General features: G+C 39.7%; 1 protein-coding gene across 1 annotated transcript in view; it reads left to right on the plus strand.

The window, feature by feature from the left end:
- The first annotated feature begins 176 nt into the window (after nucleotides 1-176).
- The window catches only part of RALBP1 (ralA binding protein 1), a 26,502-nt gene continuing 15,245 nt past the window's right edge, over nucleotides 177-11,433 (plus strand). Inside the window, exons 1-4 of the mRNA XM_023740053.1 lie at nucleotides 177-1,501; nucleotides 5,045-5,394; nucleotides 7,761-7,922; nucleotides 8,907-9,038. Of these exons, the coding sequence (XP_023595821.1) occupies nucleotides 979-1,501; nucleotides 5,045-5,394; nucleotides 7,761-7,922; nucleotides 8,907-9,038 (1,167 nt within the window). The 5' untranslated portion in view covers nucleotides 177-978. The remainder of the gene's footprint in view (nucleotides 1,502-5,044; nucleotides 5,395-7,760; nucleotides 7,923-8,906; nucleotides 9,039-11,433) is intronic.

Genomic DNA, 11,433 nt, shown 5'->3' on the forward strand with positions numbered 1-11,433 from the left:
GGGGTGGCTGGTGAGTTTGAACTACCAACCTTTCAGTTAGCAGCTAAGCACTTTAACCACTGTGCCACTAGGGCTCTTAGGAGAGTGATTAAACAAACAAAAATAACAAACGTGTCACCACTGAGTCGATTCTGACTCGTAACAACCCTGTAGGACGAAGTAGCACTGCCCCATAGGGTTTCCAAGGAGCAGCTGGTGGATTTGAACTGCCGACCTTTTGGTTAGCAGCCGAACGCTTAACCACTGCACCACCAGGGCTCTGTAGGAGAGTGATAGATATTTAAAAACCATAAAACTAAACTGTGATGACTGAAGTGATGTAAAGTAGCTAGGCACATGCTCAGTGTATGACAAGCTGGGCTTCTGGCGCAGGGAAGTGGCTGGTGGCTTTGACCACCATTGTAAAAGATGGGGGATTTCCTGTTCTGTCCTCCACCCACCTGAGGCTGCAGTGTCAGTTAACAGCTCGTGACAGGAGTGCAGAGTGTCATCAGGGAACATCTAGACAGTGGTGCGGTTTGTGCTGTTGTGGCTGGAGAGTGCCTCCAGTTACAGACCTCAACTATGAAGAAACCTAAGCTAATTAAAGCTAGTGTCTCTGAGGACAGCCTTCACCAGTCAGTCAGTGTGGCAGGGGACATTGTTTACCAGATGAAGGGATGCTGTTTTGGAGAAGGACTCATTCCACTAGCCCTCTGCAGAGCCCTTCCTGTGTATTTCTAATTCTTGGTTTGCCAGAATTTCTCTTACACATATCTGTAAAACAAAACCAGATTTCACCACTTACTACTGCAAGGATGATAACAGGTTGTCTGCATGTCGCCCTCCTGTGATCCGGAGCTGTCACTGCAGCAGCTCGTTTTAGCTGCGAAGAAAATCATTTCACTACCGGGAGCGCCCAGGAGGGATTGGACATGAAGTGAAAAGCTAGATGGTAATCCCAGGTGACACTTTTGCTTAGTTCTGTTTTTAGAAAGCATGTATATGGGTAGTTTGACATTAAGCAAACACGTAACTTATCTTCTCTATGTTTCTTTGGCAGCTGAAGGCTATGCCGCGTTTCAGGAAGATAGCTCCGGAGATGAAGCTGAAAGTCCTTCCAAAATGAAGAGGTCCAAGGGAATCCATGTTTTCAAGAAGCCCAGCTTTTCTAAAAAGAAGGAGAAGGATTTTAAAATAAAAGAGAAACCCAAAGAAGAAAAACATAAAGAAGAAAAGCACAAAGAAGAAAAACATAAAGAGAAGAAGTCGAAAGACTTGACTGCAGCCGATGTTGTTAAACAGTGGAAGGAAAAGAAGAAAAAGAAAAAGCCAATTCCAGAGCCAGAGGTGCTTCAAGTTGATGTTCCGAGTCTCAGACCCATTTTTGGGATTCCTCTGGCTGACGCCACAGAGAGGACCATGATGTACGATGGCATTCGCCTGCCTGCAGTGTTCCGGGAGTGTTTAGATTACGTGGAGAAGTACGGCATGAAGTGTGAAGGCATCTACAGAGTTTCAGGTATTGGGTACATGCACTTAGCTCGGTGGGTTTGAAAAAGTAACTTCACTTTAATTTTTCCAAGGAAATAAAAATATTAACTTGTGAGGAAAATTGTGGCTTGGGTCCTAGTAAACCTTATTCATTCTTCTTTATCTTTCAAATTGAAGAAAATGTCCCCTCCCCTTTGTGTGTTTTGGCAGTTTGATTTTTTTTAATGCTATTTCCTTCCATTAAGACAATTTATCTTATGAGTTGTTCGTAGCTTGCAGCATCCTGGACTGAGACAAAATGAAGTGGGTGGGTAGTCTCACTTACCACGGTCACTCAGACCTTCTTTCCTGACTAAGCGGAGGCTTGTGTTGTGAGGGACAGTAGAGAGCAGCAAGGGAAGGAAGGATATCCATGCTCTTCAGAAGCTTCTTGGCCAAGAGACACACTTACTAACACAATCGGATACTGTATTTTCTGAGCTCAGCTAAGGGGCATGAAATGTTACTTGCTAAATGTTTAGGCCCCACATGTGACTGCCTCTGTCAGTCCTGTGCAGCGGTTGCGCACATTAATGCAGTTAATTTTCCATTTATCTACATCCCACGTGTATGAAGATTTGGATTTCATACTTGGCAAGAACGTGTTCATATCAGGTGTCTAAAATCAAACGAAGTGTATAATATTTAAAGTAAAATGACTTTTTTGTAAAGCAGTGTGACGTTTGTACTGGCATAGGATGAAAGTCCTGACCCTTGGCAACATCTGTGTTCCAAATCATTAAATGCCTGTTATTCCATTTCTTGGTATGGCGTCAACTTCTGTTTCGATATTTATTTTATAAAATTAATTGTTGATCACAGACATTTTCATGAGGAGTTGTTCAGACATGCACATTTAGGATATATAAAGAGATTAGGCTTAGTTTTTTCAGAATTCGTTTTTCCATTTAATTGGTTTATATACATTTCTGGAAGGTAGATTTGATACTTAAACTTGGTTGAGAAAGGGCAGGCATTTTTGGTAACTGGGGAACCTTTACATAATCCCGTAGATAACATGCTTCTACTACAAGGCTTTACTGCTACTATTGTATAGAGAAAAGTAAATACATCAGGCATTGAATTTGAATTTATAACTCCTTAGTGGTACATAACATTTAAATGAATTTGAAAAATTGACTTTTAAGAATAATTTGTAATGAACTGATCTTAAAATTTAGACAATAATAAAATAAGCTGCTTGTCTTATATAACCTTGATAGGTATGAAGAAATTTTATTTTAGGTGAAAGTGTCTTTGAAAAGTGTCTACAGCTTTGCTTAAAGGATTCTTTGTCTTTGACCTGTTTTTGATGTTTACACTCTTTTGGAGATTCAGAGTTGCAGCACTTCTCTTTACTAGTGTGAAGAGCCTTCAAGCTGAGCTGCTTGCCTGAGAATTGACTCGTAGGAGCCAAGCTCCTGGCCCTTGCTCTCTTTTCCTGGCCGTGTGCTGTGTTCAGCATGCTGTGGACTCTACAGGGCGAGGCTCTGACTTTTCTTTCTGAATGCTAATGCTAATGCTGGTTTCTGATGAAGATTTTTGCTTCTCCTTTATTTGTAGATAAGTTGCAACTAAAATGAAAGTTACTTTGAATGATTTAAATTTTATACGTTTGTTAAATGACAGATTCTGGAGTCAAGTTATAAAAATTCTAACAAAGATTTTCTTTGGGAGTAAACCAAATTGCTGCAGCCAGGAAGCCTGACACTCGAGAGGAGATACCAAGGACTTCAGTTTGAGAAAGACAGCAGTCTGTTTCTGTAAGGTCCTTTGAGAAAGTTAGTTGGGGAAAAAACGGGATTCTGAAAAGTTGTCCCTTACCCAAAGGCCAGTCCTCTCGAAGGGGGTCGGGGGAATAAGTCTGCGATTGGGCTGCAGGCCTTTTCTCCTGTTTGTGGGAGGTGCAAGGGTTTTAGCTTTACTGTGAGCAAGTTTCAGGAGAATGGGTTTGGAAGGTCCCTGTTAAGTAAGGTTTATAATATTATATAACTTTACAGTTAGAATGTTAGGTGGAAGCATGTGGGGCTGGACTAAACTGGCTGTGGTAGTTTCTGGTTGACACATTTTTTCTATAGTTTATGATTTTTTGCGTTAAAGTCTGACATGCTCTTCTCTCTCTCACTCGAATGCTTTATTTGAAGTGTCCAGGTTTTAAAAGGAAAGCATTTTGATAACAGTTTCAGAGTAACAACAAGCCAAACACATGTTCTAATTACCCACTTATGCAGTTTACTGGGTAGGTACCGCTGAGGGGGAGATAAATCTATATATAAATATATGAGAGAGAACGAGAGATCTTCATTAAAGTTATTGCTCACTGTTTTACTCATTGTCATAAAAGCAAGAATATTGAAATTATTTTCTAACCTTTCTGCTTCAGAATAAAGATCATGCAAAAAATAAGGTTTATACTATTTTGTAATTGTCACTATTGATTTTATTTTGTCAGTGCTGGGTAAGTTACAAGTTTATGGTAATGCCATTAACAGGCTTTCACAGAAGACAAGGAATGCCAAAGCTACCATAAGCACTGTATTGGTTGGAAAATGCTGTCCAGGTTAGATGGCACTTTAGTATTTGTGTTTACTGTTAGAAACTGTCAGTCTTAGTTTGTGGCTGTTTCACATAATTGGCCTAAAGTTTTAAATGTTAAGATTAAAAACAACAAACAGCTACTTTGTACTCTTTGAGCGATTGTCACTGAATTATGTCATGTCAATGCAGATTGGACTAAAGACTTTAAAATGCATGTAATGTTGGAAAAGCATTCATGCTGTGTGTCATTGTTGCTTCCTGTCCAATGAGATAAGCAAAAACATTTGGTTTTAGAAACCCAAACTTCACTGTACTTTTTTGTTTCAGCTCTGCTTTTAAGAAAACAAAGAATTCAAACTTGAAAATAGAAATTAGGTGGGAATTATTTGAATGGAGAATAATTTTCAGAGTTTGTTTAGATAGCGAACTCACCTTTGGCATTTAAAATGCAGTTTCTACTTAGAAAAAAGTAATTACTCACACCTTTCTGGAACATAATATCCACGTACACTGAGCTGCGTTATGTTGTTAGTCTTGTGACGGGTTTTGTAACTCCTTGGTGGCGGTGCCTCTGACATCCCGCTACCCACACCTGCTATGGCGAACAAGACTTGTGCTTGAGTTGTAGCTTAATTTTTGCCAGAATTTTTACCTATTAACCTTTGAACAATTTTTTTGTTTTTTAGTTTTTCCTGAATCAGTTAGTGTATTTGCTTAATATGTCCCTAGTTGCTCTACATTGGTTCTGAGTAATGAGTTTCTCAGTTATCATTTAACTTTTGGTTAGAATCACTCTTGAAGTGTTGTCTTTTACATTCTATTATTTACAGAAGAACTGTCTGAATCTCGTGTAGATAAATAATTCGTAACTAGAGGTTTGTTCCCAGATCTCCTCAGCAGGGTGGGTGTAGTGGTGACGAAAGCTTGTGTGTTTGATATATATATATATTTTTTTTTGGTATTCTCTTTCTCTTTTCAATTTGAATGTTTTAAGGAATTAAATCAAAGGTGGATGAGCTAAAAGCAGCCTATGACCGAGAAGAGTCTCCAAACTTGGACGAATACGAGCCTAACACTGTAGCCAGTTTGCTGAAGCAGTATTTGCGAGACCTTCCAGAGAATTTACTTACCAAAGAGCTGATGCCCCGGTTTGAAGAGGCCTGTGGGCGGGGCACCGAGAATGAGAAAGTGCAGGAATTCCAGCGTTTACTGAAGGAACTGCCGGAATGTAACTATCTTCTCATTTCCTGGCTGATTGTACACATGGACCATGTTATCTCCAAGGAACTGGAAACAAAGATGAACATACAGAACATTTCTATAGTGCTCAGCCCAACGGTTCAGGTACGTGGGCTTCCCTGCCCACATCTCCTCTGGTATTGGCCCTGAGAATCTGTGGCTGAGTAGCATATAGAGTAATTAACAGTTCTGCTGTGTCCGGTAGGGTCCGTATGAGTTGGAATCGACTTGACAGTAGGTTTGGGTTTTGGTTTTATGCAATGGATTAGCTTGAATATAGGTCTTTTTTCGTACTGACATGTGAGATAATGAGCATATTTGTCCGTTAGCTTGTAGTTATGTCATTTGAATATTGTACAGTCTTTAGTGTGGATTTAAAATTCAGGTCCTGATGGCGGTAATCTGTCACGAGTAGAGGAGGAGACAGTGGTACCTGCAGTTACAAACTTGATGTATAGAATTTTCAAGATTTCAATGATTTCATCAAATAGCATTATTGCTTAGTTATAGCACACACACGTATGTCCAACTCAGGCACAGAGGAGTCTGTCATGAATTAGTTTAGTCAAAGATTTAACCTGAGGATTTTATTCCTAAGATGGATCTTAGAGAAGCATTTTATAGTATCTTAATCTGAGAAGGTGTCTCAGGGAATTGAGTAATGAGTTAATTGGAGTCTTTTTGCAGCTCTCATATCTGGCCCTCATTTATTGCTGCAGTTTGTGCTGTCATAGGGTATATGTTTTCCTTAAATTAGAGGTGTTAATATTTCACTCAGGCAAAGAACAGAAAATGAGATGATGGGTATACTTTTCATTTTAAGCTCTCTTTTTGGCCTGCATAATTGGTCACTATAAATCAGTGTCTTCTTTTATTAAAGATTCTTTCATTATCCACTGAGTATATTTTAGCAGCAGAATGTTTCCAGATTTTCAGTTTGATCATTTGTATTAGGTATGATTTCAGAATTTGGTAAATATTACATTATTATTTAATATTACTGTAATAGAGATGGCAGTATCACAGAAGATTCAGGTGTATTGTAAGAGTAAGTTCCAGGTAGGAAGTCATTTCTTTCATTAGTTTTTCAGGCAGCATAATGTCCTGGGCTCCAGCATATGGTCATCATGTTTAAAAACTGGCTGTGCAGGTATGCACTGAAGTGTGCACATTTGGGTGAGGGTCTCTCCCAGCCTCAACCCAGCATTAGCACTGCAGGTGCTCTGACTTCCCTCATTATTCCTTACTAGACCCCCTTATGGAAGTTAAAAGTTCTCTTAAATCACTTGAAAATGAAGAACATCAGGTTTTTTTAATCAGTTAATATTGTAGTGATAGAAAAGCAGCCATGTGTAGCTTGCTTGAGAAGAAATTGGTGGTGGCTTTGCAACAATAACCACAACCAAAAGGGAGGTGGGGCTACAGATGCTGATAGTAATTAGACATAACCAGGCTCTTCATGGCATTAGTTCTCTTGGTTTGAGGGCCTAGAGCCGTGGTCTCATGGGAGAATCCCGTCAATTGGCATAATATAGTTCTTAAAGTTTATGTTCTACCTCCCAGTATGGTGAGTAGTGTCTGGGGTCTTAAAGCTTATAAGCAGCCATCTAAGATGCAACGATTGGTCTTTATTCATCCGGAACAAAAGAGAAGAAAGGAAACCCAAGAATCAGAGAAGGAACTGGACTACAGGACTAATTGTCTACATGAACCGCTGCCTCCTCAACCTTGAGGTCGGAACTAGATGGTGCCTGGTTACCACTATTGAATGTTCTGGTCAGGAACACAGTAGATGAATCCTGATAAAAAGGTAGAAAATTGTGGGCCAGGACTTCAGATTCTTAAAGAATCTAGACTTGCTGGAACTTTTGAGGCTGGAGGAGTCCCCAAGACTATGGCCCTGAGTTGCTCTTCAAACACTGAATTGAAACTATCCCCTCAAGTCACCTTTAAACTAAGTAGCAGTTTAGCCCAAAAAGGAAAGATGGTAGTCCTTGAGTATTGCGTTTTTATAAACATATATATATATGAGACCAAAGGGTCAACAGCTATTTTAAAGCAAAGATGAGAAGGTTAGGGGCAGGGAGCTTGAGTAAATGGCAGTGAAGCAGCTAGAACAGAACACCGTGTGAAGAATGCAAAGAGTGCCACTGAGCATCGCGTCTGAACACTGGAACGGGAGCTGGCTGTGCTGTGTGTATTTTCACCAGAAGTAAAACTAAAAAAAAAAAAAGGTAGTCATTAGCGTCTGCGTTCTTTTCTTGGCTTTTTTTTTTTTTTTAATCCTTTATGGTTCTTGAATACATGATTTAACTCAATTTCTCCATTTTCTTTTGTTGAATTGGTCATTACTGAGGATATTTTTCATTCATATGTCAAGGATAAAAGCAAACACTGCGATAGACAAACATTAAATGAAATAAAGTTATAATTTTAATAGCTTTCTTGAAAATATTTTTATCTTGTTTTAGATTAGCAATCGTGTCCTGTATGTGTTTTTCACACATGTGCAAGAGCTCTTTGGAAATGTGGTACTGAAGCAAGTGACAAAACCTCTTCGGTGGTCTAACATGGCCACTATGCCCACACTGCCGGACACCCAGGAGAGCATCAAGGAGGAGATCAGAAGACAGGTATGTGAGATGTAGCCTTCAAGAGCCGCCTTTGATCTGACCGCTTAGAGGCTGAGTCCCATTGTTACCAGCTCTGGTTTATGGGGCACTTGCTGTGTGGCTGAGGCTGTGTTAGCCCCGTTTTTCAGGCCGCACTGGAGCCAGAGCTTTCCATCTGGCACTGTGGCATGCCAGGGAAGACAGAGCAGCAGCGTGGAAAGAGCACAGGTTTTGGAATCAAAAGACCTGGCTTTAAATTCTTGCTCAGCTCCTAATTGACTGGTTGTAGGCAAATCACTTAACCTCCTTGAGCCTCAGTGTTCTCAGTTTAAAACGGATGCTCTCAGAAGATTGATGTGAAGATTAGCATAAATGAAATAATGTATGGAAAGAGCTCAGCACCGTGCCGGGCTTGTAAACAGTCCAGAATGTTAGCTAATCCGGACAGGCTTGCTGTTGTCATCACCGTCCCTTACAGACAAGGGCACTGAGATCAGGAAGGTAAAGAAGTTCTGTGTACCACCTGCCTACTACTGAGCTCTGGAGCCAGAATTCGAGCCAAGGCCTGTGCCTTCTGCTGTGCTGTTGTGTATAACATTTGGTTGTGTGGTGGTTTGGTTTTGCTTTTTTTTGCAAGACTGACTAAGAAACTCAAGACTTACATTTGATTGTTATTCCATCTTTTATTTGCATGCACGTTTTCTGAGCAAATTTCAGATCCCTGCTTGCTTTTCTTCCTTTTGATCTGCTCTCAGCTCCCGTTCTTACTGGTTAATCATGTGTTTGAGGGAATGTGAATTAACTACTATTGAACCAGGGTAAATTGACGAAGGAGAGCACAATGCCCTTTTTCACTCATGTCCTTGAAAAAGTCATTCATGCCATTAGTTGACTCCTTTCAAGGTAATTGAAAATAGTCGATTCTACATCTTTAGAGATTGCATGATTGTTATTTTAAAATAATAAGACATGGAATACTAATCGATATGCGGTGTTGTTTTCTAGGAGTTTCTTTTGAATTGTTTACATCGAGATTTGCAGGGTGGGATAAAGGATTTGTCCAAAGAAGAAAGATTATGGGAAGTACAGAGAATTTTGACAGCCCTCAAAAGAAAACTGAGAGAAGCTAAAAGACAGGTGAGTAATGGAATATGCTGGTGTCTTTGATAGTTCTTTCTTTTAAAAATACAGTGTATACATGTCTCTTGAAGTGAAGTTCCCTGATGGGAAATTTTATTTGCTCAAATGTCTTCAGTTCTGTATTATTGATACTTCCCCTTGGTATCGATCAAATGCTTTATTTTCAAAGCTTTTTTTTTTTTTTTTTTAAATTAAAAAGATGATTTTTACTAAAAGATGTTTCATCATTTCCTACTCGATTACCCCTGTTAAACAGAGCTTTTTAAGGAGGGTGATACATCTTCAGAGACTCTTGGGAAACCTGAGGCATTTGAAATGAATCAGCTCTTTGGAAGTGCAGTGGTAAGGACTGCATGGAAGATAATGAGCAGGAGGGATTTTCCTTACCCTGGTGGCACAGTGGTTAAGAGCTGTGGCTGCTAACCAAAAGGTCAGCAGTTCAAATCCACCAGGTGCTCCTTGGAAATCCTATGGGGCAATGGGTTTGGTTTTTTTTAAATAATAGAGTGCTTGTAATTAATTCCTGAAAAGGTGGGTACATTAATCAGACTCTGGATCCTCCCCGCTAGTTTAGCGTGTTTTGTGCAGCCCGAGGACTGAGCTTACCAGCCACACCTAGAGCTAAAATCTCAAATCTCTGGAGTCTGTTACAGTTCATACGCAGATTAAACTGCAGGATGAAATTCCATTCCAAGGAACCTTAGCACTTACCAGACTCCTGTTTGGTAATGGACCACTACTGTGGTTGTGCTAAAAGACTAGCCAGCCTGAGTGGTTTTGCTGCTGGGAGGTTAGAGGTGGGTTTATGTGGAGGATTGTTGTTAGCTGCCGTAGAGTTGGCCCTCGCTCGCGGCAACACCATGAACAGCAGAACAAAACACTGCCCAGACCTGCACCATCCCCAGGATCAGCTGCAGATTGGACTGTTGCGATCTATGGGGTTTTCATTGGCTGATTTTTAGAAGTAGATCACCAGGCCTTTCTTCCTAGTCCATCTTACCCTCAAAGCTCCACTGATATCTGTTCAGCATCATAGTAACACACAAACCACCACTGACAGACAGGTGCAGCTGTGCATGAGATGCATTGGCCAAGAATTGAACCCTGGTCTCCCTCATGAAAGGTGAGAATTCCACCACGGAACCAGCAATAGCTGACTGGTTTTCCAGCTTTTGTCAGGAGGGAAACATCCGTGGAAGTTTTACAGATGCTCTGGGTTGAGTGAACCAGCAGAAGCCCTCTCCGTATTTTCTTCCTTTCTTCTGCTGACTAGATGGTCTGTCTTTTGCTTCGTATGTCTGCTTTGCATCAGCCTGGAATTGGGTTGTAGTCACTGATGAATCAGGCTTCTTAGGTAGATTATAATTTTTAATCCTATGGCATTGCCAGTCACTCTTGAAACAAAAGGGTCCTCGACCTAAGACATGGCTAATGCAGGTTTGACTTTGATTTCTCTTGCTTCTGCATCGCTCTTGGATAAACAAATCGTGACGTAGCAACCAGAGCCAACACGGAAAGGGAATGATTACCTTCACTTTACCAGTTTTCTTTGTCCTGTTTTCATGCCTGCTCTTGAATTCACAAAACGCTCAACAGCTTCTATCAAGTTGATTTTAACTTTTTTTAAATCATGTTTACAGTAAAATATAAATGGAATATGCTGGTATCTTTGATAGTTATTTCTTTTAAAAATACAGTGTATACATGTCTCTTGAAGTGAAGTTCCCTGATGGGAAATTTTATTTGCTCAAATGTTTTCAGTTCTGTATTATTGATACTTCACCTTGGTATCAATCAAATGCTTCATTTTATTTTCAAAGCTTTTTTTTTTTAATTAAAGGAATAAAAATTTGAGGAATAAATGTTATTTAAAGCCAGAAGTCCTGTAATTCATCACATTAACAGACTAAAAATAAGAAAAACTACAAAGTCATGTCAATGGATGCAGAAAACTCATTTGGCAGAATTCAACACTTAGTCGTGATAAAAATTTTTAGCAAGCAATTGTCTCAACCTGATGAAGGACATCTATGAAAAAAATCTATAATTAACATCATATTTAATTTGTAAGACTGAATACTTTCTCCTAACATTGGGTGTAGAAGGCAAGGATGTCTGCTCTCACCACTTCTGTGCTACATTGTGCTAGAAGTTCTTGCCAGTGCAATAAAGAAGGAAAAAAAAGAAGCAGACAGATTGAAAAGAAATAACTGCGTTTATTGTTAGGTGACGTGATTGTCTATCTGTAAAATACTAAGGATTATATGTCTACAAAAAAAGAGCTAGTGAGTTTAACAAGGTTGTAGGATACGAGATCAGATACACAAAAGTCAGTTGTATTTATGTATATTAGCAGTGATCAATTGGATATTGATCCAAAAAAAAAAAAAAA

The sequence above is a fragment of the Trichechus manatus genome, unplaced genomic scaffold (assembly GCF_000243295.1).
Source record: "Trichechus manatus latirostris isolate Lorelei unplaced genomic scaffold, TriManLat1.0 scaffold00146, whole genome shotgun sequence".
In the NCBI taxonomy this organism is placed as follows: Eukaryota; Metazoa; Chordata; class Mammalia; order Sirenia; family Trichechidae; genus Trichechus; species Trichechus manatus.